This window comes from Argiope bruennichi, chromosome 7, assembly GCF_947563725.1.
Source record: "Argiope bruennichi chromosome 7, qqArgBrue1.1, whole genome shotgun sequence".
Classification (NCBI taxonomy): domain Eukaryota; kingdom Metazoa; phylum Arthropoda; class Arachnida; order Araneae; family Araneidae; genus Argiope; species Argiope bruennichi.
In genome coordinates, this window is record NC_079157.1 from 125,419,538 (window position 1) to 125,444,631 (window position 25,094).

Sequence of the window (25,094 nt, forward strand, 5' to 3'; positions counted from 1 at the left end):
GTGTATTCAGTAATACACTAGAGTGCCGAATGATTTATTCACTAAGCGCCCTGGAGTGCCTTCTTAAACTTTTGGTTTTAGAGCATTAATTCAACAAAATGCAAGTAAATTTTGACGTTTATTAGCGTTAATTTCCATTTCTTCACTGAAATAAATTGTACCAAAAAAATGTTGTTTTCCTCGTTGCTTTAAAATTCAGAAAATGTATCTTTTCACTGATACTAATAATATATTTGTTTCTGCTCGACTTTTTTATGTTCATATGATATTAGAGATACTCATACCAATATACGTAAATTTAACAATGGAAATTGCCTTTTGTATGAGAAATTAGAAAGTGAAGTTACAGGACCACATAAGACAGCGTGTAACTGGATCTTATATGACGCTGACTGTTACGATTTTACATGCGACTAAAGCCTTCAGTGATTTGACTACGTGAAGAAGGCCCATGTATACAAGGAAAAAATACAGACGTAAGCCAACTGAAATAGGGCTGCTGATTTTTTTTCAATTTAAATGCAAATCTACTGTTTGTGAGAACCATGAATATCAGCTTTTGACCAAAAGAATTAATTGAAATTAGATGCATCCAGTACTTTTGGCTAATTAGCTGCCCGCCAAAGATGACAAGACACAAATAAAAAACCAAATCAGAACACATTTTCAATAAAAAAAAATTTATTTTTGTTCACTTTTTACAAGCATTACTTTCATGCAGGAAAGTTTATTAAACATATGTATATTTGCAAGCATTTCAACATACAAAAATCAAATTTCAGTTTACTTTGTTATGATGCATTCCTGTCACGATAGCAAAGTAAAAGGACCAAAGCAAATTTAATCTTTCTATGCTAAATGCGAAGCTCTCGTAGTTCAGCTGCTTGAAAATGAAGCTTACGCGTTATTTGCAAAGCCTTCATTCCCTCTGCCACTAATGGCAAAGGCGTCTCGGAATTTGCCATTCGGAAACAAAGACTCATAAATTACAGAAGGAACTCATGTGCAGGTCCTCATCAACTTCAAATGAAAATTCGTAAAATGTTTCATATGTACAGCATTTGAACTTAATTCTACATAAAACTTTATCCTCTTAAAGAGGAGGAGGAGGTGATATACGTCTGAGAATTCGTGCCTTCGGAAAAGTCCCCATCTTTAACTCTTGAATCAGAGTCGCATGATTTCTAAAATAAATATTTTATGCTTTGCGCTAGAAAGTCCTGGCGCTATATCTAATAAATATTTCTTGACAAGATAAAGTGGGATCTCAAGTCTTAAGACTCGAGAGCAGGAGCGCTACCTTTACGTGTACAGATAGCTTTTTGGTAGTAATGTTCGACTTAAATAATACAGCATCGTCGCATACCAGTGAATGCCTTGATGTTCCTCTATCGTGTTGTTCGTTCTGAACTTTACGAAGTGTAATTTTTGTAAAGCATGCACCGACGCTTGCTTAAAGTTATGCAAAAGCCTCACTGGCATAAACGCCAAGTGGGCCAAGGACTGCTCGTACATCATAGCGTAGCAGGACGCTACTACATCGTTCACCACGACCGTCCCGTGCCGTGTTAACGGAGCGTAGACACCCACTTCTGATTCTACGGCAATGTTCTTTACTTTTTCTAAGATGAGCTGGCCTCGCGGGTGCGCTCCGGTTCGACTCACGACGTACACGTAGTGTCCGATTTGGACGTTTTTGGCATACGTGGCGTACAAGTTCGTGACGTCGGCCGTTCTTTGGTCTGGTTCGGTGAAAATCAAGTGACTCGGCGTGAGGGTGATTTTGGCACCACTTTCGGTTTCGATGGCGATGTACGTCCTATTGTCCGTCGGGTTACGATCGAGAAAGAGGATGACTTCGCTGTATTCCAGGTCACCTCGTGGAGTAGTGACCAGCACTCTGTCTCCGATTCTCAGCTCGGCCATTCTTTTCCTGCCCGTTTCGGTCTGAATGGTGGAATTGGCGCTGAAACAACCTCCGGATCTGGCGCCATCTGCAGATTCTGAAAAAAAGTTAGAGATTCAAAAATTCATCTAAATTCAAAAACCTATTTTAAAAAATACATTTATAACGAACGCAATTTTAAAAAACATACTTTTATTAGTTTAATGAAAAGCAGTGTTTTTTTTTATTATTATTTTAGTCACTTTTTACTTTTTGGTTTTTAGTTTAAAATTCACTATTGTGAATATTGTTTTCAATTCATTACCAGGTTAACTGAAATGTAGGTTTTGATAATATTACAATAGTGTATTGTCGTCGAGGACGCACAAGGAAACCATAGCATCTCTACTTTCGAAATTCCCCTTTTATAAAGATAAATTTAAATAAAAGTGTACAAAAAATTTCGCCATTAAAAATCAGAATGCGTTTTGGAATTTTCTGTACTTGGAACCCATAACTCTGAACATTACTAGTGTGAAATAAAGAGAATATTGGCCGTAGAATTGAACAGAGGCCAAAACAACAAAGAAAAACACAGAATTTTTAAGGTAAATTTAGAAGTAAAGAAACATTAATGCTGTGATGTATTATTACTCATTTGATTCAAACACGTTCTTTATATCAGATGACTCTGTGTCTAGTGAAAGTTGGGAAAGAAAATTCTACAACACTCATTTTTAAAAATCAAACCTCAATCATCTTTTATTCTAATTTTCGAATATGAGCTATCAGCATGTTATTAAAATCGGGAGCAAATTATTGACATTGCTTTAAACCATCAGATATCGGATTTGTCTTATGATCAGATATCGGGTCAATGTAGTCATTCATTTACCCAAAAATCTCTTTGCCAAAGGCCACTGAAAAATCAACTCTAATGTGCGCTCTGATTCGTGGGATTAATGAGGAGTGGTTCCTCACATACTCTCAAATGAAGGTTTCATCTTAAAGAATCTCTTGCGTGATATTGGTGCACAATGGCCACAAAATATCAAACTAATTCAGAATTCAGCCGTTTTATTGTGTTTTACAGTCACCACGCTTTAACATTTCAGAGTCATTGAGTTTTAGAGTTGACATACTCCTGAAAAAAAAAACCCTTTCTGGACTTGGCTCAAAATTTGACGCGCCTCTTCTGCACTGCTGTGTCCGAATTTTATCCGTTGGCTCTTTTCGCTTTATAATCGCCCCGTTAACTTCCATCCGGACGAATTTCCTGAGCGGAGTGACACAAAATCTACAAGTTTGGCTTAAAAACTGTATACCGAATTTCATCTGTCTAGCTAAAAGCATTTTTGATTCATCTTTGTTACTTTGGACATAATGCCAAAAAAATATGTTTTTCGAATGAAGGAAGGTCTAAAACGTGGAGATTCGACACATTTCGAATTCTATACTTCGATTCTCTAAACTTCATATAAGAGAAAGTAGAAGGATTATATATATATATATATATATATATATATATATATATATATATATATATATATATATATATATATATATATATATATATATATATATATTTTAAGTCAAAGAATGAATAACTGTAATTGAGAGGCTTTTTTACCCGAAGCTTTCCAATCCTCAAGCATGCCATTAAACCTGATCCTCTGACTGAGCAACATTTCTGAGACCATGACAGTGCAAAAATCTTAAAGCGAAGATTTTTTGCATTTTAAAAACTTTTGCTTGTTGATAGACAGTGAAAGGTTACCCGATGGGACGCAACGGTCAAATTCTGCAGAATGTGATGTGAAAAAAATGTTTTCAAATATCAGTAATAGTTTTTTCTGGGTAATAAAAAGCTGTTTTTCCAACAGTTTGAATTCTAATATGTTGAAAAAGTATTTCTGCTATTGAATAAGAAAAAACTGAATGAATTAAATAAAATCTTTTCATTTTTTTGCGCCAGAAGGTGGCGTGAAATATTTATTTTTATATGATTAGTAAAATTTAACTCAAAATGAATCAATATTTACATGCAAAACGCACAAAATCAATATAATTTTATTCTTCTTCCTTTAGTTTCAACAAAGTCTTATTTAAATTGAAATCTTCGCATTTATTTCATATGTAAAGCAACGTTACTTTAGAGGGTTTTCATTGTACCAATATAGATCTTAAATACTGTTTTGGATATTAAACTAAAATTTAGAGGACATTGTACTGTAATTTTTGTGATTTTACAATCGCATTCTCAATTATATTTCAATTATTAAAAAGACAGTGCAGTTAAAAAGAATTGATAGCCACTGTATCTTTTAAATATCTGTAGCGCAATCTTAAAAAGGTAATCCCTAAAAGATACATAATACATTTTTGGATTTCCCCCAATCTAATTCAGGTTCAGGTGAATTTGCAAGTTGAACAATTCTTTTGTTATTGTTTATCAACTGCGAATAAAACAGGCTTTTAATTCATCTCTTTTTAATTTAAAATAATGTAATTGTTAATTTTTAAATGATTCATTTGAAAAGTAAATGTATCTTATAATTCATATATTAAACATATCAAAATGATGTCGAAGTTTTAAAACAAAATTTAATTGCTGATATATAGCAGTTAAATTGATAAAATGAGGTAAAAGCACATTAAAATCCTAAATAATTTTAAAAGAATAATATATATATATATATATATATATATATATATATATATATATATATATATTTGTTATACATTTAAAAGGAACTTTTGAAAGCATGCTGGACTTCAGTCATCTTGAGAATTAATATATTTTTTTCATTGATACTTTTTCATTTAGGTATTAAAGTAGCATTTTCTTCAATTATTAAGAGAAAAAATAATTCCCTGGCAAACAACTTATACATATTATTACTTATTATCACTTAATTGCAATGAAACACATACTGAATGAGCTGATGTGAAATTAAAAAAAAAAAAAAGTTATTTCTGCCTTTTTTGCGCATATATCTTTTTCACGAGCATATTCTGAATCTTCCGAAGAAATGTTTGAATCCGCAAGAATTTTATCTCCTTTCTCCCAGCAGAGGGCGGCACAATAGATCTTTGGATGCGATAGGATCTCACTTGTATCAATTGGGCAGGGAGGTTCTAATAGACCGGTTATTTGAGGGTAACTTCTTACCCCACACGTCGTTTGTCGATTACTTTTTCCCCAGCTTTTTCCCTACTATCAGCAACTGATAACTAGCTTTTCAGTGTATAGTCTGAATCTGAAACAAATGAACGCTTCTTTTTGTAAAACTTATTTTTATTTGTAATTTTTGTTTTTTATTGTTCAGTTAACACTTAAATGAATCGCTTAAAATGAAATCCTATTGGTTCTGTGTATTCCAGTGAAAGGTATGGGAAATTATTTTGAGCTCAGTTTCTAAAATGTGTAAGTTATTCAATATAACTTTAAACATAACTAAGTTATTCAGTTAAAGCGTTCTCAAAGTATTTTCAATGCAAAATGAAGCGTCTTATAAATTTTAACACTGTAGCATTCATGTCATTCTGCATTACATTGAAAAGGAATACTTTAGCATTCATTTCCACCAACGTATCGATATAATATTTCTAAGCATCTGGGAAAATTATGCCTATTAACATTTCGGCCCTACGTTTTGTGAATAAAAATCGGTGGCAAGTCGACAAAATACTTCCCGTACCTGTGATGATAATTATTCAATAATTGACGATTAACGTTTTATATGCTTATGTGCAAATGTTATTTGCTGGAATTGCTGTAAAATATTGAAAAACATGAATCCACATTCTAAAATAAAATTAACGCTGTGCATCAAGAGTCATTTCTGCGCAATTAACTGAAGAGCTTTACAGAAAAACTGGTTAACAGAGAATCGTATTATTAAACAGATGAAGTGGACGATTTCTTAGGGTTCCTCGAATTTCCGAAATTTTTAACGGTGTCTTGAAAACGAGTGAATTGTGTGCCTTCATTTAATTACAAAAGCCATACAATCGAACTTATTCAAAATCAAATATAGCTTCGACTCTCTTTGGAAAATTATTCTAATAACATTCCTAATGACTTGTCATTTGTAAGCCGTGGCTTGATTGCATGAGCCCTTATGATCTTCATAGAATGATTTTTGCATCATGCAATACACAAAAAGAATGTCAGTCTAAAAATGATAAAAGTGAAAATTCTATTTCGAAGCGCACTTCTAAATGAAAGCAGTCTCGTGCACGTAAAGAAAATACACTAATAATAATAGAGGGGAAAAAATCATTTTTGAAATTTTGATGAGTCGTCATAAGACTTCTCTGAGTCTAAAAAATACTTTTTGAAATTATGTTGTGAGTCAATACAATAACTCAAATACGGTATACTAGTAAAATTTCGATAGGTGAAAGATGAATGAAATTTGGTTTGTTATCTTTACTTCAAACTTGTAGATTCTTATTAATTTTTGTGCAAAATCCATATGCAGTAAGTTTGTTGTTCCGTGAAACGTTAACTTAAATACGTAAAAACTAAATTGATAAAATTTTACGCAGTTTTGCCAGTCTAATTCTTAATATTTAAACTACTGATGCATATTTTGTACACAATTTTATCGTCAAAACCACGAATATGTATCAAATTCTAATCCATTGATTATCTTGATTTTCGTACTCGACTGTATGTCAATGCGATAGCTCAAACAAACAAACAAAAAAAAAACAAAAAAAAAAGTTTGGATAAAGGGAATTTGGTTTTCTTACTCAATTTGTGATTTAGAATCAAAGTGGGTCGAAAGGGAGCCGAAAATTTATCCAAAATGCTCTCTTTACTACGGGGCATGAAATGTGGGAAATCTGTCGCTCTATTTTTTAGTGCGCGAGGGTCGAAAAGGGGAGGAGAGCTCCGCTTCTGCCGCCGGTCTCAATACTAACAGAAAATTTTTATATTTATGAAGAGCCAATAACACTCCCTCACGAGAAGGTCTCAGTGGGAGCCTTTCAGCCGGCTTATTCATTGCTTCCATATTACAAAAAGACAATTAGCCGGTCCTTTCAAAATCCCCTTTCTCTATCTAACAAGAATCTCGCTTTCATGGAAGACTTCGACGATAATTTAGAAAAAAACAAATGCTTCTTTGAGTTTATTGAAATTTCTCATTTTGATGTGGACGGATCAATTCCTACTTCTCTTACCCGGTTTGACGCTGCAGTGGATGTGGGCCCTTGATTCGTAATACACAAAGTCGAAGCCAGCTTCCACCGCCAGTCTTGCGAGCATTCCTGTGGAGGAAACAGAAAGTAAAAACACGCAGCAGACAAAAACTGAAATATTTGTCATAAAATCTTCCGTCTAATGAAAAAAAATGGCGGTCTTAACAATTTTTAAAACAAGGTTATGCCTTAAAATTTTGTAATGCTAAAGAACTGGGGTTTTTTTCCCCTGTTCTTAAATTACGTCTTAATAAATGATGTTTTTATTCCATACGAAATCTTAAATAAATTATATGAAGTTGAAAAAAATTATAATTTACAGAAGCTAAGAGACATTTTCTATTTTCGATAGGTTAAAAAAATCATATTAAAAAAAAAAAAAAAAAAACACGAGTTCCCTGTTTTTTGTATGAAAATTCAAATGATTTCTCCGTTTGAAAGCGGAAAAAAGTAGAAATAATAGATGTTTCTTTTAAATTTAATAAGTCTATTAATCAAAGATACATATATTTATAAATATATATGTATAGATAGATATAAATAGCTGGATAAATTATTCATTAAAACTCGCTTGGCGATTTTAAATGAGAATAAGATACTGTCTTTTTTTAAAAATCAGCCAGTTTTAAAGTTTCCAAATGTGCATACAATATTAACATTTAGATTATGAATGGGAAAGATCTCAGATGATGTCCTTTGAGACGGGCGCTTTTGTGGAGAAGTGTTTTCGGCTGACGTATCCTTCTCTCAGACAAAATGGAGTTACTCAATCTTAAATTCAGCTTGCGTTAGAGAATTACGAAAGCATACAACTGAAAATATGTGAATAAGATAATTGAAATGAAGCAAAAATAAAACCCTCCCCTAGGGGGCGTTCTTATATAAACTGACGTCCACGGCAAATGTTAAAGCAGTGACCCCCAACCAGCCTTTTTAAACTTTAACCTCCCCCCCCCTCCTCTTGAAACTTTATGCAAAGAAGCGTTAGAACTGAAATTGCCATGAAACCTAATTAATAATATATAAAATATTTTTAATTAATATGATGTAGTCATTTCGCTTTGGTAGGCGAAGACAGGTACATACATAGAATTGGATGCATCGATTTTTGTGTTTCCAATAAACTTTAATCTAATAATTAATTTTATTTAAATTTTCGTATACCTTTAGGCATTCTATAAATGCTCTAAACAACCAAACTCAGGGGTGGGGTAATAATAAAAAATGATTCGTATAGTGCTTAAACCAAATCAATTATTAAAGTAGATGTTTGAAGTTCTTAAGTTTAACTGCTGAAAGGCTGAATAACTTTCTAAAAAAAACTTGGGATTTAATTAAGATCGTTTATCTAGTTAGTTATTCATTAACTTAATTTAAATTAATATAATTTCACAATCCTCAATTAATTATAGAATTGCACATTTCAGAAAATTATAAAGTGCAATTAAATAACAAATTAATTGCTTCAGGTGCTCTCGTCTTGAAATTAAATAAAATTATATAGCCTCTGAATTATTCATCTGCATACAAATTTCATAGCATATGCGTATCAAACATCCTCATATGATAATAATAACACTCCAAAAAAAAACATAAATGCTGTAAAATACCTCATAAAAGAGAATCCTTTAAGAAAAATCTAACTGATACAATGCCCAAATAATGATTATTTGCCTTTAATGAAAACGACGATAATTGCATTTATTAGGCGATAGGAAATTGCATATTATTACTACTCATAAAACACAAATTGGGACGTTTTAACTCTTAAAATTAAGATAATTGCCAGCTTCTTATGAAATAAATATTTTATGAAAGTTTATATGCTGAGTTAAAAATACAAATAACCTTAGAAATTCTGAAAATCCCCAAATAATTCTCTCTCTCTCTCTCTCTCTCACACACACACACATGATAATCCCGAAATAAAAATTACCAAATGCTTAAATGATGCTCAAAGAGAGAAAGTAAATGTCATTTTCGTATGCTCTATATCTAAATAAAATATCCTTGGCTTATGAATGAAGCAAAATTCTTAAACGAAAAATCTTTTAATGTGTAATGATCTTTTTTTATTAACACAGAAAAAAAGGAATAAAAGACTTAAAGATTTAAAAAACATTGAAATAGATTATTTTGAATTATTTATATAGGTTATCTTAAAACTGCAGAAAAACTGTATTTATATTACTTAAAAATTAAAATCTATTTTTTTAAATTTTAATATGGTGTGAAAATTATCTTTATAAATGATATTTTTAGAAGTTATTACCAAGCAACACCAAAATTTTTTATTATATTTTAATTCCAAAAGAATCAAATTAATATTTAAAATGAACAAACACATTTACATTTCGTATTATAGCAATAACTGTACAAGGAGCATTCAATGCAAGTAATAATTTTTTATGATGATAATAGTATAATAAGATATTTTTTAAAAAATGATTAAAAGAAAAATCATTTCGATAATTTTTAATGAAGTTATGCTAAACTCTGTCAGAAAATTTTAAATCATGCGAAAATTACTTTAATCATGTAAAAAGGGGGCTTGAAGGAATTAAAAAATGCGAAAACACTCTGTTTTCACTACTCTGATTACATCATTGTACGCAAACCTTTGCGATTTCAGGCACAATAATAGGTTTCCTCAATGATATTGGGATCTGCATTAAATGATCCCCGTCGCCAAGATTCCCGCCTGTGGTTCGGAACGCTAACTCTTGATTGTCATCGAGGTGAGAACAACCAGCCAAAGCAGTCTGAATCGCTGGCAGCGAGCAACGCGTTAAAGCAAGAAATATAAACTAAATGCAGTCACGTTCTACTCGCATCAAATTCTACGCTGAATGAGAACTCTTGCTGTCACCCAAATGTGGGTGGCTGGGCAGTTAATGTGATAACTCAAGCAACGAAGGTAATCTTACCGTATTTGGATCGATCCCGGTCGCTCGTCGTGACGTCCACCGCTCGCCCCTCATTGTGGAGACTCTGGGGCGCATGCAGCCCTTCCTCGTCCCAGGCCTCAGTCACCCGTAGTTTCACTCCTGGGTACATGTTCATCACGGAGATGGCCAGCGTGTCCAGCTTCTCCTTGCAGCGCTGAAAGCATAAGAGGGAAATAATTATTTAGAGCAAAGAGTGAAGCTAAAGATAATCGCTTACTGAATGCTGTAATCGTCGATATTTTGAAATAAGTAGCATCATGGGGGAATCCATGGGATCAATGAAATAATCCCGAAAAGGTTTCTAAAGCACTTTTCGCTTATAAATGTGATTTAATTTGAAATACACTTCACATTTTGCGCTGTAAATTCCTACAGCTAAAATGAAAATTGTCTCATTTCATGGCCCTCTTTCTGTGACTGTGAAGACGCCCAGAAAGTGTTATTAATGTTATACGTATGAATCGTATTACCTATTACTTGGATTATTATTATTTATAATCCGTACAGTATGGGGGGGGGGGGGGGGCTCTGTATTTGATACTCAAGACAGCGGGTGTAGAGTTGAATACATTCTTTTTTTTTTCCCTTCCCTTCAGCGAGCACTCGAATAAATAAATCTCAGGATGTTGAATACTCCTTTATTTTCTTGTTTTCTCTGTTTCTAAAGTGTTTTAATGCGTCGAGTAGGCCAGGTGCGCAGCCTCAATCCCTATATATTTCCAGTCTCAATAGTTTTTAAAGAAATTTATCAATAAGTTTTATTCTTTTTCAAAATCACGTCATTTTAATCACAACGTGTCTGACCTTATGAATCAGAGCTGAAGGCGGTATTCTCTACTCGACCTCCGCAGCATGATGCGATTCATGCTCAGATTTGCGGTATAACGGAGCAGGTCGCTTGAGTATTTGAAAAAGAGCTTCAAAACGCATCAAGGATTAGCTATATATGTGTTTCTTTGATGCGTGTGAAACAAGTGCTTATACCATTCACAAAAATTGACATTTGTGGTGTAAAGGAAATTCATAACGCCTTCTCAAATAGACGAAAACGAATAGATATAATCTGGCATTTGGTTTCGATTTGCAATTTCAGATATAAAATCCTCAACCAAATTTCATATATCTAACTCCTTCAAGTATAGAGTTTTCTTGCTTGCATTCTCAAACTTCCCGTAGACGAATCCCATCTGAAATGTGGCGGCCTTTTATAGTTTTAGCGTGAAGAGGGAAATTTATTCCTCTAGATCTCAGACAAATGAGACGTCATTTCAATCAATGGGAATGGTCTCCTCAAAACTTTCTCACGCGCTCTTTAATAAAGGTGTTGCCCCAGAGAATGTCACGCACAGCACTGATGTAAAATAGTTGCGAAATATTCATTTTTGGTGTTCATTCAGCAGTTTTACCGAGTTTGTCGGGTGATCTTTGACGAATTTTTTAGCGATTCATCCTTGGCATGCGGTTAACAGTATCCGAAAATCGAATTTGCGTTTTAGATGTGTTTCCTCCGACTCATTGAAAGATAAATTTGCCAGAGAATTGCTCTTGTACTCACAAAAATCACTCACCGAATTCGATCTGTTCAAGTCATTGCAATTCTCACGTTTACATATTTCTGAAAGTAGAGACGACCAACGCCCAGCTCCAATTTGTTTAACATTTGCCCACACTAGAGATATTAAATCCGTATACTGAATTTTGTATTTGTAAAATTTGTTTTTTCATTTTGTGTTAACTCCTATTCAAATAGCCAAACAGATTTCCTCTGAAAGGATTTTGTTCAAATTTTGAAAGAAATCTGCAAATTCAATGCAAGGACCTACACCCAATTTTATTTTGTCTAGCTCAAAGCATTTTTATCACAAATAGATAGATGGACAGGACAAAACTGATAGGATATAATGCCAAAAATGTGTTCTTCGAATTCAGGAGGATTTAAAATGTGGAAATTCTTCAGAGTTTTGATTAATTAACAATATTTTCTCTATACTTCGCGATACCAAAATGATCTTTCGGAATTAGAAAAAAAAAAAAAAAAAAAAAAAAAAAACCCTGAAACATGGAGATTTGTCAACATTTCGAGGTCCAATATTTTTTTTCGGGTAAAATATTTTTTTTCTTTGTAGAGTATCTCTTTCCCTTAGGAGTCAAGAGAATCCTGACATCTTTGGTCGTGTGTGGAGACTTAAATGAACTCGTGAAGCTTAATTTTGAGCGACTTGCTCGCGAAGATGAATGCCCCGTCCTGCTCCCACACCACACCTCTCCGGACATGACGAAAGGCCAAGGTTCCCGGGCGAAGTAATTACACTCCTCGATTGGATGCCCCGGGGGTAGTGAATAGTGAATACCCGATAGCACGCACTCGCTCCGCTCTCTCTCTCTCTTCATTCAGGAGGAATCTTCGGCGTGCGAGATATCGAGTCTGGAAACTCGATTCATCGGGAAAAGAAATGCTTGAAAACTTCCACAAAAAAAATGCTAGAAAATTTGGACACAAATGTTTTGTTTCCAAAAATGTTCCCGGCCCGTGTATGCCAATAAATTATAAGCGAATAAAACTATATACCATTCGAGCAGCATTCAGTTTATGCACATTATAAACATGATATGTTGAGTCATTTGATAGCGGTATAATGACGAAATATTCAAAAAGCATTTGAAGCCTGATTAGAAGAGTATGTACAGATCGGGAAAAAATGAGAAATATGAAAGAATGCATTAATTAATTTCGATATATTTCGACAGGAACAAAATTCCAGGCATTAGAATTCTTTTCGTCTGTCGATATTATCAGTTACATTTCTTTATCAACATCAGAATATTCGTAAGACGAACTCGTTTTTTACGTCTTTCCGAAAACCTAAAATGCCGCTGCTGCTGACATTGTGGTCCGCCGCGCTTGGCGAGAGACGAACCGTTTCGCGACTGCGCAGAAGGATAGTAACAATGCGCGAATGACGTGCACTCGAAACATTGCGACGCATGCACGAGCCACTGCATATTTTGGCTTTAATGGTGCATCACTAGTGAAACTCGCTGTTCTGCGTGAATGGGATAAACTGCAATAAATGACCGAAAATAAACATGGAAAATCTGTCTCACTTAAGTCTGACGATTTTGTGGATTGTCGCACGTAAATAACATTGCGTTTTGTGTCAAAATCATTTGAAATTTGGATTTATTTGGAAATAAAGCACAGTTATATTTCAAAATACTTATTTGAGTTGGCTGCCTTTTTTTTAGTCCAACTGATAGTTCATTTTCGTAATTTTATATCTAAAATTTCCGGAATTTTTTTCACAATACAGAAATTTACGGTTTCGAACGAGAAAAACCGTTTTGCAGGACATTTCAAACAAGTTAAAAAAAAAAAACAGCGGCAAATCTCGAGTGGCAAAGAGGATGCAATGTAATCGAAATTTCTGAGCTAAAGCAGTTAATTTGTTTGGGGATAAAGAGGGAAAAAGCGCGCTCAGGTGGTCCTTGGAGTGTTTGTTTAAGTGACAAAGGGTCAGCCGAGGGACACCTTCTACCTCTGCGTATCCTGTTATTAGGGTATTATTACTCGTCACTCGGAACTCGCTCGATCTGCGGTTCACCTCCTTCCGCGGGGGTTGTGTCCATATCTCGATATGTTATATCCTAGGTTCGATTCGAAAACAAAACTCGACACCAGAAGATGGAAACAAACATTTTGCATGTTTACAGGAGATTATGCTTCCCCCCCCCCTTCATTCTGACTTTTTTTTTTTAATTGCAGCCAGTCACCGCAGGACTAAGCCGTATAAACTCCACTTCGGCCGTTATCAGAGCTCTCTGAGCAGCCATTTATAAAGACACAATATTTTTCATGCAGAGCGCCACAATTCGACTTCTTTTTAACTTGCGTCTTTGCCACCTCGTCAGGAAACTCTCAGCAGTTGCATTTTTCTCGACCACTTTTCAACTTCGCGGTTTCAACTTTTATAAAATTAAGAGAAAAGGAATCAAAATTTTTTCTCCCCTGACATCTCCGAACGAAAAGAATGTGGCATCCGGCTTCTGGACAAGAATTTTTTCATTGACCAAAGAGCATAAAAAAATTCACAATTTTAATGGAGCTCGCACGGAATTAATGTAAGTTAATTTCATCTTAATTGAGGTTCCTTGCGTTTTCTTTTTACAAGGCTTCAATGTTTGCTAACTAAAATATATCAAGAGACTTATTTTATATTAAATTGTTTAATTATATAATACAAATCTGAAAGAAAAATCTTGTTGAAAATTATCTTGATTTTGAAAACGAATTTTTATATAAATTTCAGGGCTCATTAAAAAAAAAGGCCTTTCTTTTCAACATGTAATTAAAACAAAATCCTATTTAGAATAAAAATAAATGACATAAAAATCTTTTGATATTTACATTTCACCGCCTTATAAATATATATTTTGCACCTATATTTTAGCTCTGCCCCAATCTAAATGATAAATGAGTTCCATGAGAAATGCTGCAATTACTAGTAGTAGCAATTTCTCATTTTCTCAAAATATCTTTTCCGCTTTCCTTCCGTTATACTTGACGAGGATCAACAGTCAGTAATAATGATGATATTCTACTTTCCCCGTTATCGTCTTTCCATTTCCTGTATGTTTCGGTAAAATCAATCGCCTTATTGCATCCAAAATTGCAACGAAATTTTCAAAAGATTAATGCAAATGAGGATGAAGAAAATGATCTCATATTACACCCTAACATTTTGAAATTAGTTGTTCTATGATCGATTTGACTCTTCCAAAACTCTTCTAGTTTGAAACATTTCCGGGTCTTTTTCTTTTTTTGCACCTATTCATTTTGAATCAAAATTTTCATTCCTTATCATTTTCCTGATGTCAGTTTCTCCGAATATCATTCAAATTTGCTTTAGATAAATTTAAGAATTATTTCAATAGCATTTTTAAATATTATCCTTCCCTTAGCGGTATTTTAATAAATTGTTTGTAAGACCAAACTATACATGAAGCGTTGGAAACAACAAAAAAAATTATTGGATTAATCGGGCTTTCTTTTTGAATATATATACAGTAGACTCCCGATTATCCACGGGCGGGTTATCCGCGCCTAACGCACTAAGTTTTTTTTTTTTTTTTTTGCTTCCAAGCAAAGAGAAAATGCTTCCAAAGCAAGTAGCAAATACAAATGACTGATTTCTTCAAAAAGGTGTAGTTTTACAGTTATGCTTTTGTAATTACATGATACATTACAGTATTAAAACAGCACATATGTATTAATTTTTCTGTGTATCCTTGACGCCTCTCGTAAGTACAAAGCATTTTTCTTAGTCATTAACAAAATGAATTTTAGGTTAGTTTTGAGTGATATATTAAAATATTAAGCGTTAGTTAAACATTTCCTGCTGTTTATTTTACGTTTTATTGTACATAAAACGATTTTTCCAAGTTGGAATGACTGTTTTGTCTTTTGCTATACCCATTTTTAGCATTTTTCGGATTATCCGCGATTTTTGTTATCCGCGGCGGCCAATTCCGCGGATAATCGGGAGTGTACTGTATATATATACTAGCTGACCCGGCAAACGTTGTTCTGCCATATAAATTATTACTAGCGAATATTTTGGGTCTTAATTAAAAAAAAAAAAAAGGAATGCATTGTAAGTGTGTGGGGATGGGATCTATGACAGAAAGAGGAATGGAGCGCTGTAGATGATGATCGCCGATAAAAACAAACAAAAAAACACCAACCACTCATTTTCTCAATACAATGTATTTAATTAACGTAACGAACATATACATTGTTTGGTCTCTTAAAAGTTAAACGTAAAGTGAAAAAAGTGATATATTTTTTATCCTAAAGTATAAAAATGAAATAAAGAAAATCAATATTCATTTCGAAGTGCAATTGAGTGTACGGTATTTTTCGTCAGTCCGTATTTAGCCAACACAAATTTGTATTTGCCAACTCTAGAACATGCCACGTATAACTGTCCGTGTGAAAACCATAGCGTGCCCAAATCTAAGCCGCAAGCAGACATCGTATGGCCTTGCGACTTATTGATTGTCATTGCGAAGGCCAATCTAATAGGAAATTGAACGCGTTTGAATTCAGTTGGCACGTCTGTAAGAATCATTGGAATTCGTGGCAGCAAAACATTTTCGGCTTGTAATTTGCCGTTCAAAATGGTGGTTTCGTTAACGTTTTTCATCAATTTTTTAATGACCAATCGCGTGCCATTGCACAGCCGTGGTGGGTACAAATTCCAAAGTAAAATAACCGGAGATCCAACTTTCAGTCGTAGAAGGTGTGGTGACATGCCTGGCAAATCCAGTGAGTTCAAAAACTCTGTTGACAATTTACAGCTTTGTTAGCATCGCAAACTGCGTCGATCGATTTGTATGATACCAAGTCTCCTGACAACAAATGCTGTATCTTGAAGTTTAAATCTTTGACGTCTACAGTTTTTGCTGCCAAATAAGCTCTTTCTGCCAGCCACGCATTATTTATGTATTGTAGGCGTACATCGGGAAATACGCGGTCAGTGAGAGCATTTTGCAAATCAACGATAGTGCAAAAATTAGTAGGCAATTTTATGCATCCAGTATTTTTATAGACAGAAAATTTTCCATCGCCGATATCTAACAATTGGTCTGAGAATGTGTTAGCAGATGGATCTTGTAGCATTTGGACACGCGTGTTTATTTTTAGCTGGACTTTTATAACATTACGCCACAGTGGCGATGATTTCAAACAAGCGTTGATCTCATCAGCGTACGTTGAACGTGGAATGACGGGAAGTGTTTGTCTGAAATCAACTGAAAGGAGTAACAATCACTGCCATTTCTGCAGTATCGTACTGCAGCCCACGATTCCTTTCGGTGTCCATGAAATCAGATGCACTTCGATTTGGCGAACTCATACCGAAATGACTGAGTGGTAAATTGGTAGTGACAACGCAAAAAATCCTCGATAGCAATGAATGCCTTTTTGTACATATCGTCGCTGAATGTAATCGTTAGATCGTTACACCGTGTACGAATTCGATGCAATATATTGTCAGCCATTGAATCTTTGTGCTTATCCCATAACTCGTCCGTCAGTCCAACAATCCATCTGCTCGTCCCAGGAAACATGTAGTCAACACTATAGCGAATTGTAAACGAATTTGTGTTGCTGTACAGCACAATGTTGCTTCAGCAAGCATATCGTCCCAGTGATTGTCGTCTTCGAGCAAGCCGATTGCAAGGCATGCATCATCATATGTTGGATACTGTTGTTCATTCACTTTGCGTATATCTTGGAATGACAATGGGCCGGTGACATTATCCAACAACAGTCGCATACTCTAATTACGTATTGTTATGAAATATACTTTACGACCTATTTTCATATCTACCAAATACACATAAAAAATTTCATAAAAATCGGTCAAGCCGTTTCGGATTCGGAGGAGTACGAACACAAACACCGTGACACGAGATTTATATATATATATATATATATATATATACTTTTAGATTCAATGTTTTTCTCTCCCTAATCATAACAATACACTTCATTCACAAATTATTATGTGATGTTTATGTTTTGTTTTGTTTTAAAAATGTGATAAATTAGAATTGTTTGTTGAAATAAAATTGTGTTGTCTTTGCATAATTTTTTAAGATTACCATTACGATATCATTCGGAAGATATTCTCAGAAAGAGTTGGAAATGACGTTGAATTTTTTTTTTTTCCTTCATTTTACACATTCGCGGTATCATTGTAAGACGTTAAATAGTTGTTTAAAGCTGAAAATTATATGCTAAAGAACACACTCTGAGTGCCATGGTGTCACCGGCATTCAGAGTTTGTTCGCAGCGCCACAGAGCCAAGAAGCCAAAATTACTAGGAACACATATTTCGAGTAAATGCTCGATGTTTTCAATATTATCATCCTTACTAAAATGGTATGAAAAAAATGAATGCCATAAAGAACGGACAAACATAGCAAACGATTGCATTTCAGTGCACAGGTAGACACAGTAAAATAGATACATTGCAAATGATTGCACGAATTTCTTACAATAGACACTTCACCCGGTGCGTAGTGAGAAATTCGTGCTCACCAGACAGGCGAGCCGTGTGAAACGTGTCGAAATTTTGTTGTATAGATCCTTATTTATATTTTAATATCAGTATTCACATTTGAGAAGAATTTTTCTTATAAAATAGTTCTCTTTTTAAAGCTGAATTCTGACGGTTCCTTCATTTTCAAAATGATTCATTGAGTGTCTGGTTACTTGTTTTTTCTCATTAGTTATAAAGGAATAAAACTATCGACTGGGTGATTATCATATAAACAGAACACGCAAAATTAAACGACAAGATTCTTTATGGCTTAATAGTTTGGCACATTTGACTTCAGAAAAAAATCTAATGCTTTCGTCCATAAAGAAAAAAAAAATGATTCCATCTTCCATTATTTTATAGGATAATTAAAATATTTATTTATTACTATTAAAAGCAAAATAATGTTTTTCTAAATATTTAAAATTATGAAGATTCAATTGCTTCCTGCTTTTAATTGTTTCCCACTTTGCAGTGTCGGATTCTGACTGCACAATCGGACTATGACAGACATAAATTTGAATGAAACTCAATTCAAGACTTGGGAACGGAATTCGAAAAGCACGTTTCGCGTAAGGAAAGTTTTCAAATGGATGATTAAAGGCTTTAACCCGGGTGCTGCTCTCATTTCGCCGGTGGGATGTAAAATAAACAAAATACAAATAAATTGGATAATGAATGTTTTCCTTGAAAATGGAACAGGATAGTTTACTTCCGTTACAAGTAATCGAAAACAAAACAAACAAGTCGCTACCTTCGTACAAACTCGGATAGTGGCAATTTTCTCTGCGAGTTTTTTTTTTTTTTTTTTTTTTCTTTTTTTGCACAGGGAATTTTTTACGGGACTGCTAAATCCACAATGTTGAGAAAATAAGGAGTTTAAAAATGGTGATGAAAATAACCAAAGGAAATAATAGTACTTTCCAGTTTAGCTCCTGTATGTAAGCAACATCAATTCTGGCATATTTTTATAACCTACTTTTCAGTCGCTTTGTTTTTATTTGCAGTAAATCGAATATCTTGTTTTACTACATAAAATGTCTTTATGCTTGCCGTTTTTTAGGAACATTATATTTCAAAAGAAACTGTGAGGCCTGACCTTTTGAAGATTTAACGACTAACTTGTCTAAAAGGATTTATACAAAAAACTATCTTTCATCCATTTGTGATTTTTTTTAAAAACTTATACGGGATTTATTTACTGATGAAATGCACTGTAATGGTAGATTTAATAAATAGTATACATAATAATAAAAAAATATTCTTGATGAAGTTTTGGTTCTTTTGTTTCGAAGTTTTGATGAAATTGCTTTTCATGAAAGTGGGTTCTGAACAGAACTAGAGACGTGGAAACTTTTACGGTTCTTTCGAGAGGAGAGAAACAAAAACAAAAAAAAAATCGTTTGGAGTAAATTTTTCTCTAACAATCTCCCCGTCCTGTTTCGTTTTAAAAATTGAAATTAATGCAATCATATATTCTTTTCTTCGGTGACTTAAAAGGATCGAGTCCATCATATTTTTCTTCCCCTCTACCATATACAAGCGACGTAATTAGATCCTTCTATTCATACCATTTTAACAAACTATAAAGTTTTCTGGATAACAGTTTTAAATTTAATTTGTTTATTGTTGTTACATTAACGTACAGATATTTAGAAAAATTGTTCAAAATTGACATAAGGCATTGCATGAGCGAAAGGTTTCCCCACTGTTTGACTTTTAAAAACCTTGGCACCTAATTGTCTCTGAGATAGCTTCCTACAACATCTTGATTAATATATTGTTGTGAAAAATATTTGGATGAATTTGCATAAGTATTTGCAAATTATGGGTAGCACGAACAAAAAGATGCGAAAAAAAAAAATAAAGTAAGAAGCAATTTACAAAATCCTCTTGTTAATAAGAAATATTTTTTTTCCCTGAAGAAAACTGAAATTTATGAGAAAGATACATCACATTTAGAATTGCTACATCTAAAAAACTAATGAAACTAGAAATACTTCAAGGTATTAAGTAGGCCTCATTTTTGGCCTAAAATCTCTAGTTTCAGTCCTTACTTGAAGGCGGTCTTTGATGTTGTCTTCAGGTTGGATTCTTCACTCTTTCGGTTCACTCTTTTTTCTTTTTTTTTTTTTTTTTTCATTTTAAAGCAGAAGCTTTTTTATTATTCTTCATGTAACCTATTACCTACTTCGGGTAACACAAACAAGGTAGCTATTTCAAAGCAATTTGTTCATCTTCAGTTGTAGAGAGAGTCCTCATAAAATAAAATTTTCTTCGAGGTCAATTCATTTTCGAGGAATAATTACCATAAGGCATCCTTAAAACAAATTGTAACTGCAATTCATAGTTAACAAGGATGCATAAGCAGCCATAATCAACCCAGATTGTAATGGATCACCTGAAGAGCCGGCAGCCACAGCCAACCTTCCGAAAGGTTAGCCATCAATTAATAACTGCAAACATCCAGTAATAAACTGCATGATAAAGTAGCTGATATTATGAATGATCGCCATAAAGGAAAGATGCAGTCAGATAACTTTTCTCTGTGACGTTCGTTTAAAAGAAACAATGGACATTCCGGGCGATGGGTTTCAGCTTGTCAATCTGAGCCAGAATGAAGCTCGTTTAAAAAGCAGCAGCTACGCCCTTATATCGCAGCTCTTATGTAATCGAATAGATTGCCGATTAGCAACGGGATCTCCTGAAGGGTGGAGGCGAGTTGTCGACGTAGGTGCAGGAGTAAATCGAGCGAGGAGGTGTCAAGTGGTCGTCTCGAAGGAGTGCCCTGAGCGGACGCCCGCACCTTGTCAGATTATTCATTGCGCTCGAAAAACTCTCAATAAAACGGCACTTGATTGGCTTGGTGCCTTTCCCGGAGATGTTTTTATTGTAATTAGATAGGCGTATCTGGGTGCGTGTGGGAAAGGCTGCAGTTCGTGCGAGGAGCCATTGTTTCTTTTGCAAACACACTGTGGATGGTGTCCGCATAGACAAAAAGTACGAGTGAACTCAGAATTAATTATTGGGCCATTTTGAAAGTTGCACAAGAGCTTTTTTTTTTTTTTTTTTTTTTTTTTTCAGAGTGGTCAGATGCCGAGGGTGACACCTGAACATGCTCCCCCAATTCTTCCATACCCCACTGGAAGGAAAATATAGGATAAATGTTTCAAAAACTTTTTATGATGACTATTTTGTAAATAATTCAAGAAAAATGCTTCTAATATAGGCATGAAGTTCAGAATTTTATTAAATTATCTATATGATATAATATCTATGTAAACAAACTATTTTATTTGCATATTCGAAGAATTGCTATTTTTGATAAAATATAATTTGTAATCTTCAGATCTAAGTTTTTAAACTGAAGCGTACTAAAGAAGGGTATTGCTTGTTTGAAACCGATGATTGAATGATGAATCATACCACAACTACATAGTAGGGGATGTTGAATCCTTCAAAAAGCGGATCAAACCTTTTGAAAAGAAGTTGCGACATGTCGAAAGTGGCACTGTAGACTTTCTTTTTTTGTTTCTAAAAATGAAATCCATTTTGAGAAGTCGACGCAAGATTTCCTATATACTCCTTAAAAATCCCATAAGGATTTTAAGGAGTCATTTCATCAATGTGCCTAAAGTAAGAAGAAGGATCACTGTTTCCCTAGAAGGAATTCTAAAAGTCATTTCAACGATGGAACAAGTGTTAGGAATAGCATAAAAAGAGAAGAAGAAAGATATTGCAAAGACAGTTCTCGCTTTTTTGTTTCCAAAAATGAAATCTACTTTGGAAAATCAACATAAGATATACATGCGGTTTCCCAAAGGATTTCTAGCAGTCATTTCTCGGTGGAAGACGTGTGAGGAATAGTGCATTTAGAGAAAGGAAGAATTTGCGTGTCCCACTTTTTCTGGCTGATTTAGTTTAAAATCTCACTTTTTCAAACAACTCTGACTTCATAAAGTTCTCGTAAGCAGTTGGTTCAAGTGAACAAAGAAATATCGCTCCCTAAGAAACGAAGCGTTGCTCATTTCAGAACTAACTGCAATAGTGAGTGGATGGCAACTATTGGAATGGGCATGTAAGTAACGATAGACGAGAGGCTTTTGTGCCGGTCAATTCATTGGTCACTTAATGAAGTCGCTGTCAATGTCAGTCGTTGTTGTCTATTTATATTCGTTATTGATAAATTCATTGGTCGCAGAACAAAGTCAGAGACAGTCGATGTTAACAATGACCGGGCAGCAACGCTATCATTTTTTAATGACGGACAAAATGTTGCATTTGTATTCATTTTATTTCTGAAACTTTGATATGTATATATAACTTTTATAATTATATAACTTTATATATATATATAATTTTTTTTAATTCTTAGAGCTCATCTGAAGAGCTGCCCGGTCATTTTATGGAATTGTAACAAGTATGATTCAAAAAATAAATCAAAATTTGTGATCTCAAAACCGTTTGCAAAATTTGACTATCTAAATAATAGAGATCAGATCCATTTTTTTTAATCGATGTCACTCCCCATTCCTTAGACGTTCAAAAATGTCAAAAGAATGGGAAACTATAAAGTTAAAAGCAACAGAGAACGGAGAAAAAAAATATATTTCTGTTGAATCATGTTAGAAAAGAAAAAGAAGTAGAAGAAATGACAAAAAGGCTGTGTAAATAATTTTCGAGAAAATATCGTGACATTAAATATATATACATACAATTAGCTTAAATGCTATTCATTCTCGGATTCAGAAACCTTCCATGCTTTTTCTTGTGCGTTAGAAGACGTTTATTTCGTTAAAGAAAGGGTGGAAAAAAAAGACCAAAGGAGGAGATGTATGCGTTTACCAACAGGGTGAACTCTAAATATTCATGGAATTAGATGTTCCATCCTTCGACATACCGAAATACAAACGTCGAGAAGGGCGAGTTTCCAGATCCTGAAACGATCAGCATTGAAAATGAGAGACAAGAGAGTTTTGCTTCAGAATGTGTTAGATTTGTTTGGCATGGAAAATTGTAACGAAGATACTGGGATGCTTATCAATACATGAATATTACAAAGTTTAGGAAAGAATTCTAAAAGAATTGGATTTAATTAAATAATTAAAATATTCTTAGCACTCTATGAACTCGGGATTTTTCATCTTTAATATTAATAAAATCTATGAGCCTGCATTTTGGCAATCAAATCATAGAACCTAAAACCATCAAATGAAGTGCAAATAAACATGAAAAGAAGTAGAAATGAACATTTCCAAACCCATTTTGTAAAAATTTTAATTATTTAAAAATGAAATCAATAACAAGTTTTTCCCGACTCATTTTTTCGACAATAATTTCTGAAAAGGATTATCGTGCAGAAATAACTTTTATACCCTTTTAAAATTCAATTTTTTTCCCAATAATATTGATCCATATATTATATGGCGTCTAGTCTAATTTTTATAATTCCCTTTTTAATGAATCGTGGTCTAGATCAGTATCTTTAAAAAAAAAAAAAAAAGCTTTACATGCCTTCTACACGAAACGAAAGCGACTGAAAATAGACAAAAAAAAAAGTATACATTAATTTAGTTATATAAATGTCTCTTTTGCAAAAACGTTTTTGAATTTTGGATGATTTGCATGTTACTCTGCAGGTTTTCTCACTACACCAATGGCAGAATGTTTGACTAATGATAGCAGATTTAACGTGCATCAAGCTCGCATACATGATGAAGACAGATTTCAAACCCAGCACCCTTCCAAAGCATATACTTCTCCACTAGGTCAATGCAATCCAGGATACAGAGGAAAGAAGTCGATACAAAGGGGGGGCGGGAGATTCATTGTTTACTATCAGAATAAGTTTTTATGACATTTTTAAGTTTTCCATTTTTTTTTTTTTTTTAATTTTCAAACATTTTTATGCATCTTAAACATATTTTAAAAGGTAGGAAGTTATCTCTCAAATTTTATTCCGAACGAGTTTTTCAATGAACTGAATTAATATCAGAAATGGAATTGGTTAAATGAAAAAAACTTAAATTAAAATAAAAAAACATTTAAATAGGGTTTTTTTTTCTTCTATTTTTGTTCAGATGAATGTTTTCTTTTATTATATTAAATTATAAAAGTTTTCTCATTTCACATTGCCGTCTTTTTAAATTCTCTTTAAAGTTGCTTCGGATAAGATTTGTTGCATTTTCTTAAGAAAATTCAAATAATACTCTTTTTTTAAAATTTTCATGCTTTTTTTTATTAGAAATTAAAAAAGCATTTTTAATTGTTTCAATAACGAAACAAGAAAGTTAAATCAATATTTCATTGGATAACTGCATCCCTTTAAACCTACGGTAACATCAGATTTCAGTTACTTACTGATAATCTATTTTTACAATCCTTCCTTCCGATTCATTTCTGAATTTTTAGATCCCTTGCTTTCTTTTAAAAATGTATATATTTCCTGAAGTTTCCTATATTAGAAGTACTATTCTAAATTCAATGACTGCCGAGCTTATTCACTTTAGACGTACTAAATGTATAGCAACATTAAAAATAAACAACAAATCATCAAAAATGGATACACCAACAGAAAAGAAATGCAATGAATGGAAAATATTAGCATGAAGTACATATTAGTAGCAACTCTGACTGGCCCGAGAGGAATGTAAATATAAAATAATGAAAATTGTACACCTCAACTAATTGACTTTTGCTAAATTCCAGCGTGAAACGATGTGAGTGAAACGTTTTGTTTACTATTCCATAAGTAATTTTTAATCACCCCCCCAAGGCCACTTCAGACATGGGAATGATAAGTTTCTGGAATGGAGGTGGGTCCTCACCGCCTTAGTGGGCGCAGAAATAGTGTGGGTTTAGCTAACCCCTACTGATGACGGGACCTACCTCCTACAGGAGAGATTTACCGTATCCGCCGAAGGCCCTTAGGACTTAACCTTAGTT

At 33.7% G+C, this 25,094-nt stretch overlaps 1 protein-coding gene across 1 annotated transcript in view; it reads right to left on the reverse strand.

The window, feature by feature from the left end:
- Nucleotides 1-696: 696 nt before the first annotated feature.
- The window catches only part of LOC129975755 (sonic hedgehog protein-like), a 79,644-nt gene continuing 55,246 nt past the window's right edge, over nt 697-25,094 (reverse strand). The window contains exons 2-4 of the mRNA XM_056088950.1: nt 10,024-10,198; nt 7,079-7,165; nt 697-2,003 (exon numbers count right to left, since the gene is read on the reverse strand). Of these exons, the coding sequence (XP_055944925.1) occupies nt 1,303-2,003; nt 7,079-7,165; nt 10,024-10,198 (963 nt within the window). The 3' untranslated portion in view covers nt 697-1,302. The remainder of the gene's footprint in view (nt 2,004-7,078; nt 7,166-10,023; nt 10,199-25,094) is intronic.